General features: G+C 43.6%; 2 protein-coding genes across 6 annotated transcripts in view; one reads left to right on the plus strand and one right to left on the minus strand.

Moving 5' to 3' along the window:
* The window catches only part of Tlr6 (toll like receptor 6), a 24,759-nt gene extending 15,029 nt beyond the window's left edge, over positions 1-9,730 (minus strand). For 2 of the 3 annotated variants that reach the window (XM_017798192.2, XM_029563570.1), the window contains exon 1: positions 1,395-1,434. The gene's annotated coding sequence lies outside the window, so the exon portion shown is untranslated. Of the gene's footprint in view, positions 1-1,394; positions 1,435-7,945; positions 7,991-9,671 lie in introns of those variants that run through there. The other variant, XM_029563571.1, reaches the window with a different exon arrangement.
* Positions 9,731-9,919: 189 nt separating this feature from the next.
* The window catches only part of Fam114a1 (family with sequence similarity 114 member A1), a 75,852-nt gene continuing 66,697 nt past the window's right edge, over positions 9,920-19,074 (plus strand). For 2 of the 3 annotated variants that reach the window (XM_008833224.3, XM_029563572.1), the window contains exons 1-2: positions 9,920-10,023; positions 18,285-18,640. In XM_008833224.3, the coding sequence (XP_008831446.1) occupies positions 18,293-18,640 (348 nt within the window). In that variant the 5' untranslated portion in view covers positions 9,920-10,023; positions 18,285-18,292. Of the gene's footprint in view, positions 10,024-10,531; positions 10,671-18,284; positions 18,641-19,074 lie in introns of all 3 variants that reach the window. The other variant, XM_017798193.2, reaches the window with a different exon arrangement.

A 19,074-nucleotide genomic window follows, 5' to 3' on the forward strand; every position in this document is an offset into this window, starting at 1 on the left:
CCATCTATCAATCTATCTCTATGGAAGGGAGACACAGAGTGAATAAAACTGGAAAAATCTAAGAAAAGATTTTTTTAAAGGAAGTGAGAGAAAAGAGTAAGAGTCTGTTTAATACATTAAATGAAAAGTGGGGGGCTGGAGAGATGGCTCATCGGTTAAGAACACTGGTTGTTCTTGCAGAAGACCCAGGTTAGAATCCCAGCACCCACATGGCAGCTAACAACTGTCTGTAACTCCAGTTCCAGGGGATCCGACAGCCTCTTCTGTCCTCTGTGGGCATTGCACGACACGGGTGCACTTACCTACATGCAGGCAATACACTCATACACATAAAAAATAATAAATATTTTTTTAAAAAAAGAAAAGAAGAAAAAAAGGATGGTTGACATAAACTCTGCTTCAAACAAAAAAAGGTAAGAGGTGATTGGAACCCTATAAAAATTAAAGGTAGGGGCTGGAGAGATGGTTCAGCAGTTAAAAGCACTGGCTGCTCTTATAGAGGACTGGGGTTTGAATCCCAGCACCCACATGGCAGCTAACAACTCTCCATAACTCCAGTTCCAAGTGATCCAATACCTTCTTTTGGCCTCCATGGGCCCTGCATGACACTTACATACATGCAGGCATAACATACACATAAAATAAAAATAAATAAATAAAGTTTTTAAAAATTATAACCATAAGAACGGGAAGACCAGGAAATAACTTTCAGTGAGGGTAATTGTTGGAAAGAGTTCATAGTCAACAGATAGGCAAGAGAAAGAGGACTTCATTAATCCAACTTAGAGTGACCCAGCCAGAGGGAGGCAAGGGACAGTACAGTGCTGATTCAAAGTAAGGAGCTGGGGAGTTTAGTCTGGCTCACTTCCTCCATTAATGTTAATTCAGGGTTGGCTTTGGACCAGCAGCACAGTAGGCACTCCTTTTGGGGATATGAATTTGAATAAGAGTGACATAATTAATTTCTCCCTTCAAAAAGCTCATGAATTAGTGACAGATACAGACCACTAAAGGATTGTAGCACCATGTGTCTGAGGATGAAATGCACTGTTTACTCTAAAAATCTAATGTGACAGTTGCCATGTCCGCGACAATATGAAAACATCAGAGACAAAGCAGAAGAAATAAGTCACACAAGTCGGTCCTTTTCCTGAACTGCTGTTGAAGTCCTGGTTGATTTTTATCTGCCATAAAGACACACTGTTCTTGAATAATTCAGAAGATGTCACATTAAACACACACACACACACAGACACACAGACACACACACACAATCATTTTGAAAAAAAGTTCTAAGAAATGTTACCTATCTCCTACACGTTTATTAGCATTTTCTTGCTGATTTAAAGCATTTGCACCATAACGGAAAAATCTCCAAAAGCCTTTTTACTTACCAGTACTTCCTTCTCTGAAGAGAAAGTAACTTCTCTGTGCTCTGCAAAATAAGCACTTGCCCATGCAGGCCCTCAGCTGAGGAAAAGCAGTTTGGCGCCATCTCTCGGCGCTCCCGGACTTACCTCCAGTAAACCATTTGGAAAAATGGTTTCAAAGCAGCTTTTCTGGCTGCAGTTTAAACTAGTAAGTAGGTAAATGTCTGGATTTAGATAAGCAGGTAGCTTACGAAAATCTTGGTGACATTTTGGTTTCTCTATGTTACATTTTGTTTTTTTTGATTTTTCAGGTTGAATTTTAAATTATCACGTTGGAAGTTATGAAGCTTGGTTTTCTGGTGTGACCACCCCTTAACATTTCCAGAAAGATTCCAACAGCCATTCAAGCAGTGTTTAGCATTCTTAGGGCTGAATGAAATACTTAAGGTAAAAAACCTTAGGCCCATGGTTTGCTTTTTGTTGTTGTTGTTGTTTTTTTAAGGTCTTTTTGAGACACAGTTTCCCTGTAGCCCCTGCCAGCCTGGAACTCACTATGTAGACCAGGCTGGCTTTGAGTTCACAGAGATCTGCCTGCCTCCACCTCCCAAGTCCTGACTCTATAGTCTGGTCAATGTTTGATACTATTGGGTGTTTTCATTTTTAATTCTGGAAGAGCAAGTAACACTGAGATCCTTCTGGCATGGTTAAAATCGATTTTCTAAAGACCATTTAGAACAATTTTAGAATACCAGGCAAGGTTAAAATGAAAAGGGAAGGGGTGATTAGCCAGATACTTCAGGCAGGAGCCCCTGCACCTAGTCTTCCCACTTGCTTAGGTTTTGCAAAGAACTGAACACACAAGCTAAATAATCATCCTGTAGTTAATCCCACTGGCTGCTGTTCTTCCTTCACAAGAGAGCCAAGCTAAGACCGTGCGCATTGGCCAATGACAAATTTGGATGCAAGGGGAGAAATCACTTCTTCTTTTGGGAGGAAGGGGAAGACCAACATTTTACTATTCATCCTTACTCATCAAACCTAACAGGAAGTCTTCTGGGGCCTGGGGAGGCTCAGCATGTAGCAATGGGGGCAAAGCCTGCAGCTAGGGAGCAGCAAGTGAGTGGGACACTGGGAGACCAGACTGGAGAAGGAGGCAGAGGGGGGCAAAGAGCCAGGGAGTCTTCAGGGATTTCAGGCCACACTGGACCAAAGTCTTAAGAATATACACATATGTACATGTAAACACACAAGCACAAGTGCACTCACATACACAGAGGTACACACACATACACACACACACAGAGGCACACACACACACTCACACACCCACTGAGATTTGGTCACATGGAGCATGTCTCATTGGTTGTCTCGATAAAGTTGACATTAGGAAATACAGACACTATTCTTACTGAGGCTGTCACAGCTCTGAGAAATGTTTAAAAATATTTTATTTATTATTTTTATTTTATGTGTATGAGTGCACTGCCTGCATGTATGTAAGTGCACCCATGTCGTGCAATGCCTGAAGAGGTCAGAAGAGACAGTAAGATTCCCTTGTAAATGGAGTTATGGACAGTTATTAGCTGTCATGCGGGTCCTGGGAATCAAGCACTGACTGCTCTTAAGGAGGACCCAGGTTCTATTCCCAGGACCCACATGGCGGCTAACAACCATGTGTAACTCCAGTTCCAGGGGATCTGATGCCTTCTTCTGATGACCCAGGTGCACTTACATACATGTAGACAATACACTCATACACATAAAATAAAAAATGATAAAATATTTTTTAAACAATTTACAGTTTCCTGGGTGGGGGGTGACAATTTGGCAATACATTAGATTGAAATGTCTTTAAAACCAAAATGCACTTTAAATAAGCAACCTTGCTCCTAGGAATTTATCCTAAGGAAGTAAGACATACACTCAGAGATTAAAGCTACAAGAATGTTAATTTTTTTATGTTAGTGAAAAGCTGCACATAAACTAAATACTTAAAACAGATTGATTAGTGTATTCATAAACTGAAATAAGTGATATAGAAATACATTTATTGACAAAAAATTGTTTTGTGATGCATTGTCCCACAGAAACACTGGCTGTAAGACATACATAGAGAATGTCTGGAAAGACAAACACTGAAAAGACATACACTGTAATCATAATCTTATATATGAGAGGTAAAATTTATGAGTGCTTTTCAGTTTTTAATCTATTGTTTATCATTTTTACACCATAAGTATGTATTATGCATGTAATGACAAAATAAATTTTACTTTTTCTTTTTAAAAAATGTTATTCTTCAGCAGAACGAAAAGAGATTTTCATTCACTATTCTATGTACCTCTGAATTTAAAAAAAAAGAAAAACAAAAAACCATGAACATATGTTACCTTTCTCTTTTTTTGAAGCATGTACATATGTTGCCTTTCTCACAGGCAGGGCTCAAAATTGCAATCCTCCTGCCTCAGCTCCCCAGTGTTGGGATTACAGGCATGTGCTACCCTATTCAACTTCATATGTTATTTTAATTTGAAGAATGTCAATTGAGATTAAAAAAAATAATAACATAGCCTAAGGCCAGCTAATATACTGATCCAATACAGACAGAAGTAAAACATTATTCGGTTTTGATGCTAAAACTAAAATATACTGTTGAATTATGGAAAAAACAAAGACAAGTCACAGGTGGTTTAAAAAAAAAGGTATTTGTAGTTCATATAAGCACAGAAATAGTATCCAAACTGTATACATTTTTTAAAAAAATCAACATGATTGAGAAACCCAAACGGGGAAGGGAAGAGAGTGAGCCAAGGATACAGATGGACAACGAGGAAGAAGTGGAAATAGGTCAAATATGAAAAGAAAAAGTATGTATCCTTCAGGCTCGTGGGAAAAGAGATTGACAACCGCTCCCAGCTGTTCACAATGGTACATGCCTGAGATAGACAAAAAGTCAGGACACTGTGAAGCCAACTGTGAGTCAGGATAGCCAACAGGAGCTCTCCTACATGTCCAGAGACCCTGCTTTATTTATAAATGGTCTGAGAAGAGCCAGGAGGTAATACTATTTTTAAAGCTCTTCCTGTGGTTCTATCGCAGATGGGGTGAGGCTCTGGGCAGCATGCTAGCGAGAGCACAGCGCCCTCTAGTGGTTTCTGGTTTCTTACCTGCACTTCCAAAACAAGAGGTCCGGTTGCGTCTGTCCTTCTTTGACTCTATTAACTTCCCATTTCTCCCTCCAACACTTGAAACCAGTCCTTGAAATCCGTCATCTGCTGATCTCCATTACTTCGCTGGGTGTTTTAGCACCATTCATCAAGTTGAGTACTATCCCTTTGCTAATTTTAGGAATTTCAATAGCTATGTAGCCCACCTGCCAAGGCTACACCCAGACCATGATCTGACTTGCCAGCTCCACCTCCAAGTCTTTCCTTCTGATGCCTCACTTAGAAACACTCCATCCATCCATCCATCCATCCATCCATCCATCCATCCCTCCCTTTATCATTCCTCTGTATTCACGCTCAGCCGCTGTATTCCTCTCTCATCAAGTGAAGTCAGACTCTCCAGGGAACCACACTGAGTGGCTGAACACAGTTGGAGAAAATATCCACACCCATGCTGCTGGTCTCTCATGAAATGTGCACTGGGTCCTAACCTCAAGGAGGAGCAATCCTATCAGCTTTCCTATCATCCTTCCTTGGTCCTACACTCCTCCTCCTCCTGCTCCTCCTCCCCTCTTCTTCTTCTTCTTCCTCCTCCTCTCTTATGTTTCCCAAATTGTTTTCCCTTCTTCATTCTTGACTGATGATGGAGTCTTCATTTTGCAAAGACAGATGTTGATGAAACACAGTTCTACACCCTCTGCAAGGCTCTACCAGCCTGCCAAAATCTGTTCCGTATGCACTTTCCTCTGTCTTTCTGGATGAACTCTGTGTCAAGAGCCACTTTCTCCTCATTGAACCTGAAATTCACTTCCACCTGTTTCCTCGAGTAAATCACTTGTAATTATCCTGTCTCTGCTAGAGCAGCAACATCATCCCTGCTGTGAGGTGGTATTTCCAGTCTGTGCATGGCGCTGCAACGTCTTCCACCTCTAAAAAGTAAATCCCTCCCTTGAACAACAGCCTCCTCCTCCTTGCTCCTTGTCACACCAAGACACTGCTTTTTCGCTCCTGTTACTAATTATCCCCCTTCTGTTCTCTTAAGTACACTCTGAACAGGTTTCCTTCCCCAGTGCTCAAGAGAAATAGCTCTTTTCAACATGACAAATGACTATCAGATTGCCCAATCCAATGGTCAAGCCCCATTTTTCCATCTCATTTGAATTATCAGCAACATTTTATGTGGTTAAAATATCTTCAAACATGTTCTTTCTGGGCATCTTAGATACCCTCCCCCCCAAGACCCTTTCTTTTCCTCAAATTTTCAGTTCATTGACATTCATTCCTTCCCAGTCTCCTGGGCCCTCTTTCTCCCCCAGATCTTCTCTGACTCAGACCTTCTCTTCTTTAATTCCATCCTTGCCCCTGGCATCAAAGCCAATGACTCCCCAATAACTGTCCCCATCCCAGATTTCCCTGAACTCCAATTCTTGCATCCAATTGCCCACTAAGCACTTGTTAAATCATTCTTGTTGAAAGCCAAACACTTGAATCCTCACTATCCAGACTCCAAAGCTGCCCCTTTACCCTTCCTTTCCCAGGGCGATCTTTCTATTCTCCCACAATCTCAAGCCAACATCCTGGGAGTCATTGGGAACTCCTTTCTCTTTAGCTCAAAACACACATTCAATCCATGAACACATTTTGTTGTGTTTTCTTCAACATATACAAAATAGATCCATAAATAAAGTTCCTCTCATGCTCTGCCCTATTCTCAGGGTAGCTAAGGCCATCATCACAGGCTCCTGTGGATAACCAAAATGATCCCTAATTGGTCTCCCTACCTCTCCACTTCCCTCTACCCATTCACTCCCACCCACCCCAATCCAATTCAGGCCTCAGTTTCACAGCACTCTCCTACTAAAACGTTTTAAAGCTTCCCTTCCACTCAAAAATACAGACTCCAATCCATACTGTAGCATGCAGGGCACATCTGCCTCAGCTGGGATCCTATGACCTCTTTGGTTTCAGCTCCTTTCAGTACCCCTACCACCCCACCACCATCCCTCTGCTCTAGTCACATTGGCCACCTGATTTTCCTGTGAGTGCACCAACCATGCTCTCACACTGTTCTTGCAGTCCCCTCACCCTGGGACCATCCCCAGATATCACCATTGGTCACGTTCTGTTCTTGCCTCTAAGTTACATTGTGATGTGACTAGGGGTCTTCCTATATCAGCCAGGTCTTCCCAGACCACAGTTACTCTCTCCCACCATGCTCTAGGCCTTAAGGATCCTACACATCCTTCTTTATTCCTCCCCCTGACATGTTTTCAAGTTAGGGGCTTGTGAACAGGACTTGGTTTTGCTCTTTAATGTCCCAGGCCCTAAAGCATTACTTGCTACATAATACATGCTTTTGAAAAGCTGTGTTGAAGAGCTGGGCGATAACTCAGTGGTTAAAGCACTTGCCACACAACTATGAAGACTGGTGTTTGGTTTCCCAGAACCCATGTAAATGCCGGATGGGCTTGGCGGTCTGCCTATAATTCCAGCCTTGGAAGAGGAGACAGCACAGAAACCATATCTGAGAGCTCTGGGTTTGATTGATAGACCAGGTTTCATTGAAAAAGATGAAGAGAGATTGAGGATGACTCTCAACATCAACCTCCAGGTTCCATACGCATGCACACCGACAAACACACATGTGCCCGTACACATGCAAACATGCATGCACACAGTGTATATCACAAACATACACACAAAAGGAAAAAGGAAGAAAAAGTGCTACAGTGGTTCAACCAGGCTGTGAGGCAATTGGGCAATGTCTAGTTAAAGATAGCCCAGCTATTCTATTGCTAGCCTGGGATCCAAGGAAATGCACACAAAGATAGCCGCTGCATCATTCTCTGTAATTGAGTGAAATATGAAACACACTAAATCCCATAACTAGGCAATGGGCATATTGTGGCATAGAATGGAAGCTAAAAAGACTCAAAATGGATGTCCTAGTACTACATTATGACCATGATTGCTTTTCAAAAGATGCTTAACATTAAGACTGGGGCTTGGGCTCGGTTGGTAGAAATCCTGTTATCTCCTATTTTTCTATATGATTTAAAAAATCCAAAATGTTTTAAATCAACGTAAAAAGTTTCAAGTTGCAAAAAACTGAAATATTTGCAATAAGACCTGGTATGTTTGGGAGCAGCTGTATTTGAACAAAAGAACATAATTCACAGTTGGGGGGAAAATACCTTGTTGCTAGGATTGTTTGCTGATCATTCTTTTTCTGGATAGGTGTGGTGGTTTGGGTCAAAAGAGAAAAAGGAAACCTGTCCTTTAAGACCAGAATGTCTGACTGGTCTGTTGCCCTCAGCTGGCCAGCAGGTGCTTGAGAGGTGCAGCTGTCTCCAGGCAGGCAGGAATTCACAGCATGGATGCTGATGTGTGTAGTACACTGAAACTCACCTGTCACACGTGGAGCACAATTTGGTACCGGTCACAGATTCAGAACTGGAAAAGAAGGCGGAAAGTGACTCTCTTCTATTTTAGAAATGAGGCACAGGAGCCAAGCACTGGATTGGGTTTAAATTCTGGCCCAATTCACAAAGGTTGGTCTCAAAGCAGTTTCTACCTTTGGTCACGTCAAGATGACTTTTGGTTTTTCCATGAATATAAAAATATGTTCATTCACTTAAATTTTTTATTCTATATGGAAAATATAGAGAAGGAACTGGAAATGACCTGATTATCCATCAACAGAGGAGTAATTACATAAATTGGATAGGTACAAAATATATTGTAGATCTTAGAAAAATGCTTTTGACTGTTACATATTGACTAAAAAAAGATAATCCTAAGCAGGAAAAAATAAAAATATATCAATATTTTGTCTCAATATTAATAAAAATTATTTTGAGTCAGGGCATTCTATGCAGCTGAACTTAGCCTCAGATTCACTGTGAAGCCCTGGCTGGTCTTGAACTTGCAATCCTCCTGCCTCAGTCTCCCGAGTGCTGGTCTAACAGGCACACACCATCATGCCCAGCTTCAGATTGTCATTTTTATGAAAAAGAAAAAAAAATCTGTCTTTGTATATATGTGTTTAGAGAGAAACTACAACAGAATCCACACCCTTAAAAATGACAGTGAGCCAGACAGGGTGGTGAAGCCTCAATCTCAGGGACTGAGGAGGCTGAAACCAAAGAATCTCAAATTCAAGGAGAATCCCAAATTCAAGGCGTACCAGTCTGCAGGCCCAGTTCAAGGTCAGCTTTGACAAGACAGAAAAACTCTGTCTCAAAATAGAATGAAAAAGTAAAAACAGGCTGGGGTTGTAGCTCATTTGTAGAGTTCTTGCTTAGTATGTGAAGGCCCTATGTTTTCCCCTGGTACAATACAATAATAATAATAATAAACAATGATAGTGATATTAAAGGGTCAAGAATGAGATTATTACCATTTTTAAAAATTGAATTTAAAGTTTTTTAAAGTGTGACTTTAAAAAGGAGAGAAAAGAGGAGAAAACTGGCCTTAAATACATCACTTAGAAAAATTCATTGCTTGTAAATTATAATTTGCCTGGCTTTTATGTAAAACATATGTACACATATTTACAAAAATCGTTCATACGATTTCCCTATACACTTTCCCTGCCCCCTTCACTCACTGTCAAAAAACTATAGTTTTTGGAGCTGGGCGTGGTGGCACATGCCTTAATCCCAGCACTTGGGAGGCAGAACAAGGTGGATATCTGTGAGTTCAAGGCCAGCCTCGCCTACATAGTGAGTTCCAGGACAGCTGGGGCTACAGAGAGACCCTGTCTCAAAAAGTCCAAAAAATAAATACATAAAATTACAGTTTTTGATGGATGCCGCAAATTCAGTTGTTCGAAGTTAATGCAGCTCAAGACACCAGTCCCTTAGTGTGGGACATTTAGAGTGCTTCCGGCTTTCCATGGCATAAACAGCTACAATCAACAACTACACACACACACACACACACACACACACACACACGCACACACACGCACACACACGCACACACACGCACTCACACTTGTTTGCTTAGGACCCATGTGAGTTGTCAGGCCTAAGCGGATGCGCAGGCCAAAGATACTGCGTTTGGGTTTTGGTCCACATTTCCAAGCAGATCTAGAAAGCGTACAGCTGTTGGGTATTTTTTTAAGTCTCACCCCAGGGCCACTAACGCGGAACCCGGGAATCCCTCAGCCTGGCAGAGGGATCCCTTTTCACGAAAACGCAGGGCTTTCCTCCGGCTTTGGAAAGCAAGGCAGGGGAACCCGCGAACCCCAAAACTCTCGTAGACAGGGAGCACGCGCTGAGCTCTTTCGGGGGAACGGAACCGGGATCGCAAAGTTTCCCGGCGGATGGGGCGGGAGCGGGATGCGGGCGGGCCCGGGGCGGGGTGAGGGCCCGGGGCGGGGCACTCGGCGCCTGTCCCTCCCCTGCGGCCGCGTCCCCGCCGGTCCTGCAGACGTGGCGGGGCGGGACGGCCGGGCTCCGCGCGCACTCGGCGGCCGAGCGGTAAGAGCCCCGGGCGCCCCCTCTCCATCCCCTCCCCGGGCGGGCGGGCACCTCCCTCCGAGCGGTCCCGAACCCCGCGCCCCCTGCCCTTTGCGGTCGTGAGAAGCCATCGGCCGGGACGTGGCACCGGGCGCCAGCAGGGAGCAGCCGACTTGGGGGCGAAGGTCCGGTCAGGCGCGGGCGGCGCGGCCGAGGGCCCTGCGTGGGTGCGGGCGTGTGAGTGTGTGTGTGTGAGTGTGTGTCGCTCCGGGTCCACGCTCATGCACACACCCACACGCCCGCACGCCGGGTCTGCACCCTCGGCCGGCCAGGAGCTCCGCGGAGCCCACCTTCTCCCAAAGTCTCCGTTCATGCAAGTCTGAAAAGTTTCCCTGGTGCCCCAAATCAGACGCGGCTGTAGGGTCCTCGCAGCACGGGGCATGGAGGCAGCAAATCCCTATCAGGGCTCCATCCCTGGGATGTGCCTGCCCTTGGCCTCCCACCCATGTCCACCACCCCTCCCCTGCAGGCCTCTCGCCTGCCTGCTCTGCTGCCCTGAGAACACCCTAGGCTAGCACCCCTGGATCCCAGCCTCCTCATGGGTCTCCTACACCCCACCCCAGACCCAGACCCTCCACCCGATTGGCTGGCCTTCTGAAAGGAATCCGGTGAGTATTCCCCAGCGGCCTGAGTTGCACTGCTTTTTCTTAGAGAAGGGTTATGGAGAGCATCATGCAGGCCCCGCTGATCCCATCCGTTCCCATCCTGAACCTCTTAAAGAGTCAAGCAGGTGGCTTTTTAAACCAATGTACTTTGAACTCCTGAGTAACCCAGCTGTGATACCAAAGCATGAGCCAGGCACTCTCCTCAGAGGCTTCCCTGCACTCCCTTCTAGTGGCCTTTCCTCCCCAACCTATATTCCTAGGCGCACTCTCATTTTTTCCATCAAGCCTGACATCGCAAATGAATCTAATTAACTTTCTATTGAAAACTGTAAGCAAAGGAATGAGACTCTAAGGGTGGAATTTGAAACAAGTAAGCCAGTGCAGAAGGAATTTGAAGGTAGGAGGGGACCTTCCTGAAATCAGGGATTCATACCCTGTAACTAGCCATCTCTTTCATCAGACCAGGCTTATGTCAAACATCATTTATTTTGAATCAATACCAAACAGTATATTTCAGTTCAGTAAATATTTGTGAGTCAGAATGGAGCAAGTTGCTGTTGGTCACAGTCCTGGAAGGATGACATGGCACAGAGACTTCTAAAGGCAATAGAGAAATCTGTGCAAAGTCTCAAAGAAACAGACAGGGGAACACTTAATTGTTTGGAGGGAGTGGGGCAGAGGAGGAGCAATTTCAAAGTTAAGGGTGACCCTAGATGCTGGGTAGCTAAGAGAATGGGAGTTGGCCTGGCTGGCAGTCCTGGTGTCAATGGATGCAGAATGGAGGTTTAGGAGCTGTGTGAGCTGGAAACCAGTGCCTGGAGGCAAGGATGTAGTTGGTGTTGAGTTTCAAGATACAGGGTGCCCTGGATGGTGAGGGGCTACAGATCCCCCACAATACACCTAGTGTTTTTTTAGCAAAGCAAATGAGTCTCTTCTGTGCTTTAGAAAATGCATGGCAGATGTAGACATGGGTCTGGGGTCTGGGTGTGTGCACTTGAAAAACTACATAGGAGCAGGAGTTTCTCTTCCAGAGGCTTAGCTTGGTCATTCTCAGACCTGCAGTTTTTCAGTAGGGAGGCAATCTCTTCCAGAATACATGTTCCCACATTTGTATTTCACCAAGTGAAGCCATTTAAAACATAATCCATCCACTGTCACTACATTTTTTTTATTATTTTATGAAATGAGAGACAGTTAAAAAATTTTTTTATGCATAGGAGTGTTTCTGCTTACATGTAAGTGCACCTGTCATGCAGTGCCCGCACAGACCAGAAGAGGGCGTCGGATCCCCTGGAACTGGAGTTGCCAATGGTTGTTAGCCCCCAGTGGGCGCTGGGAACTGAACCCTTGTTCTCTGTAAGAGCGGCCAGTGCTCTTAACCACTGAGTCATCGCTCCAGCCCCATGAGCAACATTTTTAATATCAAGAAAAGAACAAAAAGCTACACTTGCAAAGTGAAGGCAGAGCTTTATGATTAATAAATTTAGAATTTATGAAAAACTTGAAATCCTGTCCTCATTTTTCTCTGTCGTCAGACGCTGACCCCAGGCTTGGGGTCTGGGCTTGGAAACGAAGTTTCCAGATCATGTCATGCATTCTAAATTCACAGAGGAGGGAGCAGGAAGCCCAGTGAGAAATTGGGAGCTGTTTGCCTAAGGAGACATTGTGGTCAGAACCAGAGGCCACTGCTTGTTGCTCCCTCAGGTCCTGCTCTTTCCACCTCAGAATCTACCTCACCATTCTTCCATGCAGCCTCTGGGCCCAGTCACCCAGGTGTGCAGCCTGGCTGTCTAGAGTTGGTTCCAGAAACTGGGCATCTCCCTGTGCTCTTACCCCACCAACTTGAATAGCCATATAAAGCCACATTCATGATTCTCCTTGTACCAGTTCGGGAACATTTTTCCTTTATTTGATATCTCTTCCTTTCCTGCCTTTTTGTCTTCCTTCCTTTTAATTTAATTTTCTTTTTTTGATGTTAGAGATCAAATCCAATGCCTCATACATGCTAGGCAAGCACTCTACCACTGAGTTACACACTGTCCATGAATAGCACTCTAATGGTTTTGCGTTAGCTTCCCAAACATTCCTCATTCCTGAAAGATAATCCCTGTGTCTTCTGTTCTGTGTTTATCTGGGGGAGCTGTGAGGTAGCTGATCCAATACCTTGCATAGTTCTAGGAGCATTTTAGGTGATGAATAAATTTGCTCATGAAAAACCAACTTATTCCCAGCCTACAAAGGCTTCATTATACACCCCCTTTCTCTTCTTGGAGTTTCCTGAAGCAGCCGCCTTGTTTCTGTGGGTTGAATCTCTGTAGCATCAAAACCATGGACATGACTGTAGTGATCAGCCTTCTAAACCAGAAATCGATGAAGACTTCCAACTGTGCTGATGAGGCACCCAGGCAGGGGATACAGACATCTTAGACATACGCAACTTGCCACAGCTCAAGTCCTGGTGCACTCCACCAGGTCCTTCTCAGAAACAGCTGTGCATTTAGGACACTTTCCAGTAGTTACAGACAGGCTGGCACAGCCTTAAAACCAGTGTCATTTTCCTCATCATCTTAGCGTCCAGAGCCGATGAAGTTCTATCAAAACAAACAGAAGGCTCAGGCTGTAGATCAGTGAGTAGAGTACTTGCCTAGAATGAAGCCCTAGGTTCCACTCCCAGCACCCCATAAAACCAGGTGTGGTGGCGTATGCCTGTAATCGCAACATTCTGTAGGTGGTAGGGAATCAAAAGTTTAAGGTCATCCACAGCTACATATCTAGTTTGAAACCTAGCCTATGTTAAATGATATCCTCATCTCAAACAAAACAAAGCAAAGCAAAGGAAAAAAGGTGGGTGTTTTGTGGTGGGGGAGGGATGTAGAGAAAAATCAGACCTGTGACAGAAGTAAATGAGTAAATTACAGATTACAAGTTAAAATTGGACTCATAATAACCATTTTTATCATTTAAGCAGATGTAAAACATTGGCCTTCCTGAAATATATGTGTCCTCTGTAAATACATCTTAACAATATCACTTTAGTACCTCACAGATGATTCTTGGGCACTCTACCCTGGACATAGAGGGACAGAGGACAACGGTGCATTATTTCTCCCTGTCCCACATATCTTAAGGACTTGCCTTTTCACCAGCGGGAAGGGATTTCTAATATCAATTATGCTAATTAGCATACCCTAGAATACCCACCCAAGGGATGGTAGTTGAGCCCTCTCACCCAGTGGATACCCAGTGATGGATTTTGATATGCTTATGAAAGACCTTTTGAAAGTACGTCCCTGAATAAAGTAATTTAGTTATTAACTAATCACTTTTTGGCATAAATTAAAACTTATTAACATGTACATAGATCACATAGTATATGCCAAAGTATTTTAGAATACATATGAATAGTATAACAGCACATTTAAGACAAAGCACATGCACCCAAAGGTCCATAGTGGTTTTCATTTGCCCACAAATGTTTGTCATGGCCAGATTTGTTTGCATATTCCTGCTTTTATAAGAGTGAAATTGCCAGGCACGGTAGTTTATGCCTTTAGTCCCAGCACTTGGGAAGCAGAGGCAAGTAGATCTCTTTGAATTCAAAGCCAGCCTGGTCTACATAGTAAGTTCTAAACCAGCCAGGGCTACAATAGAGGAAAGAAATTAAATTGATTGGTGCTTCTTAATGATCTAGATTAATAATAAGGATGTTCAATTTACAGAGAAATAAAAGTATTAGATAAGGTCTGTGACCAGCTATAGATGATTTGAAAAATAAACATAAAAGTGACACTGGTTTGTCCTTTATTCCTTAACCTGTTCTTGTCAAGCTTGTCTCAGAGACCAGGCAAAATCTTTAGGCTATGGCCATTGGATAATATCTTGGGCTCTGGGCTAGCCTGCATTCTGTATGAGAGGCCAGAAAGTAACAATCTCAGACTCTGTGACTTTACAGGCCACACGGTTGTGTTGCATCCCACAGCTCTGCCATAATAGAGAAGCTATAACTCCATCTGAACAGAAAGGCCCATGGTTTCTCTCTGATAAAACTGTGTTTACCCAATAAGCAGAGGACAAAATTTGACCACTAGGTTGTACTTTGCAAACCCCTGCCCTAGGCCGTCCTGACTCTGAAGGAGGTTTTCATGAAGATTTTATCAGCTTCTAAAGGACAGTAGCTTTTCAACTATACCCCGCTACCTGGCCAGTCCCCTCCCTATAACCCACCACGATTTTCCTCACACTGGCCTTGTCATTCTTTACTATTTCAGCACAGCTTTGGACCGACTTCTTGATAGGCCACATCAACTCTGACTCTTCTAGACTTCACAAGTCAGCTGGAGTCTTTGCCTTTTCAGGAATGTCTTCACCGAATTCAGGGTCCAGGAGATATTTTTGTTAAAATAAATGTTCTAACTCAATTCTAGAGTTTATATCTAAAATTTCCTCCCATGTTCTCAGAGCTTAGTCCCCAGATTGACACTATTGGGAAGGAAGTGGTGGGAACTTTAGAGGTGGGGCCTAGTGGAAGGACTTCTAGTCATTGTTGGTATGCCATTGAAAGGAGGTAGTGACACCTTAGCCCCTTTCTCCTCCCCTTCCCTCCTTCCCTCCCTCCCTCCTCCTGATCCTCCTCCTCCTCCTGATCCTCCATCTCTTTTTCCTTCTTCTATTTTTTTTTTTTTTTTGAGACAGGGTCTCACTGTGCAGCCCTGGCTGGTCTATACCTCACTATGTAGACCAGGCTAGCCTCAAACTCACAGAAATCTGGTTGCTTGTCTCAAGCATGCTGGGATAAGGCATGTGCCACCTTACCCAGCCCTCTTCCACGTTTTTGCTTCTAGCTATGAAGTGGGAGGTTTTGGTCTACCATCCACTCCTGTCACAATATGTGACTTCACTCAAAAGTTCTGGGTCAACCAAGCACAAATCAAAACCCTCCAAATAAACCTATCATCTTATAAATTCATTACCTCAGGAATTTGTTATAGTGATAAAACTGCTAACTCACTCATTTAAGATGCAAAGGAACAAAAAAAAAGACAGTATGGAATTTTAAAGTCGTTTGAAACCAGCTGCCGTAAGAAAGTGCAGGAGTTTCTTGATACAAATCGTAGTGGGTTGAACATTATTTCTTGAGCTTCCCAATATATGCAAAAAACATATCCTTGCCTTCATTGAATTTACAATACAGTAGGAAAAGAAACCCTCAGATGATTCTAATCAGAGAGATAATGACCAACATGAAGTAGAAGCAGAGTACTCACTCAGAATTCAGAAAAGAAAATTTAAACAGTTGGGAGATGCAAAGAATGAAGGAAGTGATTGTTTTATGTGTGTAAGAAAACAATGTATTGAGCCAAGAGCCAGCTGAGGGTCTGTTATACATGTGTGTGAAAAGTATACGTGAATATGTGAGAGTTACGTCATGTCTTTTAAGGCTGGGAAGGGAATGATGGGAGCTAAGCCTACAGGGATCAAAGCAAAGGTGGTCAGATGCCACTAGAAGTGTGTGGGTTCACTTCAGCAAGGGCAGGAAGAAGGAGTCAGGATGTGTGCAGAAGAATGATGTAGAGCCAGGAGGCAAAGGATGTGGATTTGGGAAACAGCGGCAGTGACGAAGGTAAATCCAAAGTTGGAATAGACCGTGTGAGCTAGAGTGAAGACCTGGCAGGGAAAGGGAAGTAAAGTAAGTGTGCATGGCTTCTGAATACAGAGCCCGTAGAATTCACCCATTGGCTGAAAGCAAAAGAAGAGACCAGCAGCCTTGCCGATAGGGTTCATTCTCAGAGTCAGACATGACTCACACTTTGAATCTAAAAGTATGCCCTCCAAGCCTCAGTTTTCCTATCTGGAAAATGGAGCTCAACATATCTGACTCACAGGAGGTAATACACTTAAGTAGACTGGCAATTGTAAGCACCTGGTAAGTGATAGCCATTGATGCTGTGTATTCTTAAGAGGGTGAAAGTTTAGTTGATGAAGCCCTGGTTTTTGGAAAAATACAGAATTTGTTGTGAGAAACACAAAGGACAAGAAGACCTAGTATTTAGAGTATGAAGAGAGAGATGTCCAGCTGGCCATAGAATTACTTATGTGAATGTAGAATTTTCTTTATATCAGCATTATATATTATAAAATGCGCATACTATAAAATCTGTTTTCCAGTACGCTAGCCAGTGGATTTTGGTGTATTTACACACTTGCACAGCCACTGCCACCATTTGACTTTAGAACATTTCTGTCACCCCCAAGGGAAGCCTCATATTCATTAGCAATCACTCCTCACTCTCCTTTCCTTGAGCCCTGAAAAAAACTAGTCATCTCTTCTCTGTCTCTGTAGATTGGAGGCAGATATTTGAGAACCACGCACAGAACTGCATGAAAATTCTTACAAGATAACATGGCCACCAGGGGCCAAAGCATGCCTGTGTATTTTCCCTCCTGTGTATGTCTGATGACACTGAAAAACTAAATGACATTTTTAAAAGCTTTACTTATTTGTTTGTTTATTATGACTATGTGTGTGTGCCTGTAGGTGTTTATGTGCTTCACATGCATGCAGGAACCTGTAGAGGCCAGAAGAAGGCATCAGATTTCCCTAGAACTAGAGTTACAGGCAGTAATGAGCTGCCATGCGGGTGCTGAAAACTGAACTTGGGTCCTCTGCAAGAACAGTAGGCACCCTTGACCACTGAGCCATTTCTCTAGCATTTTAAAATAAGCTCTTAAGTAGTTTTTTTCTCTTTTCTCCTTTTTCTTTTGTTTTGTTCATTTGCTTTTTGGAGACATGATCTCCATGGTCGCCCTCAGATTTCCTGGCCTCAAACTCATGGTCCTCCTAGCCCAGCCTCCTGAGTTCTGGGATTATAGATGTGTGCTACCATGCCTGGCTTAAGCTTCCAAATATTTTGTATGTGGTTCTCATTTATTCAAAGATAATAAAATCAGGTTAAATAAAGAATGGCATAGATAAAGGTAATGCTCTGAATTCTCACATCATATCCCTTCATGCTAAGAGCCTTGCAAGTTTCAAGACTGGGCTTCAGGCTCATACTAATTTCCTATTGCTGCTATACTAAATTTCAACAAATGCCATGCCTTACACAACACACATTTACTTTTTTCCACTTCTAGAGGTCATAAATCAGAAATGGATTTTCCTTGGGCTAAGACCAAGAACCTCAGGGCTGGTTCTTCCTGGAGTGAGAAGGAAGAATGGTTTCCTTGTCTTCTTCAGCCTCTAGTGACTGCCTCAATTCCTTGGCTTTTGGCCCTCTCTGAGTGCATCCCTCCAATCTCTGCTTATGTCCATCACTCCCTGTTCTCCTTGTAGTCAAACACTCTGTTCACACATAGGACCCACTCAGAGAAATGAAGGCAACCGCTGCATGTCAAGATCCTTAACTCACCTGGGGTTTCTTTTGCCACATAAGAGAGAATTCACAGGCTCTAATGGTTAAGAGAGAGATGTCTTTGTGGGCCTTTATTCAGGTCACAGAGTTACTTATTGGTAGAAGAAAGTTTATACCTACCAGGTGTAATTGAATTACTACCAGTTCTGAATGAATGACTATCAACTCAGATAAAAGCACAAAGTGTTTGTGATCCTGTTGACAGATCTTAAAATGTCTGATGATGCTGGTGACACCGTAGCCAATGGAGACAGAGCAGATGTAGCTGAGATGCCCAAGAATGACTCTCCAGCTAAAGATGCAGAAGAGCAGTGTGGTCCAGCTACAGCATCAAGTGAGCCAGCACCAGCTTGCCCCACAAGAGAGCTACATGAAGACACAGCTGGTCTGTGTGCAGAAACTGCTGCTGTGGAGCTTCCAGAGCCATCAAAAGACACTGCTGCTGTGGAGACCCCTCTCAATGGGGAAGCGACCGAGGACACCCTGGCCGAGTGCATTGATTCTGTCAGCCTTGAGGGAGATGCTGGGTCTGAAATACCCCTGAAAGAACAGAATGATTTGGTAAGAGTTGCCATTGGATTCATTCCAACCTAAGCCTTCCCTAACTCCTACTGCCTCAGGCCTTTACCGGTTGCTAATAACACAATATCACAGACTGGGTAAGCTACAAAGAAAAGAGGTTTATATGGATTTCACAGCTCTACTCCAAGGTTAAGGAGTCATATGATGTTGACCTTCTTACTGGCAGTGTTACAAGGTAACTTAGGGCATCACTTGGCAGGAGATGGAGTGCACAAGACACTAACATGCTGTTATAGCAGCCCTATTCCCAGTCTAACCCATTCATCTATTAATCCCATGAATGAGTAATCTATTCATGAGGGTAGAGCCTTAATATCTCTCTCTCTCTCTCTCTCTCTCTCTCTCTCTCTCTCTCTCTCACACACACACACACACACACACACACTTATTTTGTGGTACTAGAGATCAAACTC

The sequence above is a fragment of the Nannospalax galili genome, unplaced genomic scaffold (genome assembly GCF_000622305.1).
Source record: "Nannospalax galili isolate Female #2095 unplaced genomic scaffold, S.galili_v1.0 scaffold236, whole genome shotgun sequence".
Taxonomy (NCBI): Eukaryota; Metazoa; Chordata; class Mammalia; order Rodentia; family Spalacidae; genus Nannospalax; species Nannospalax galili.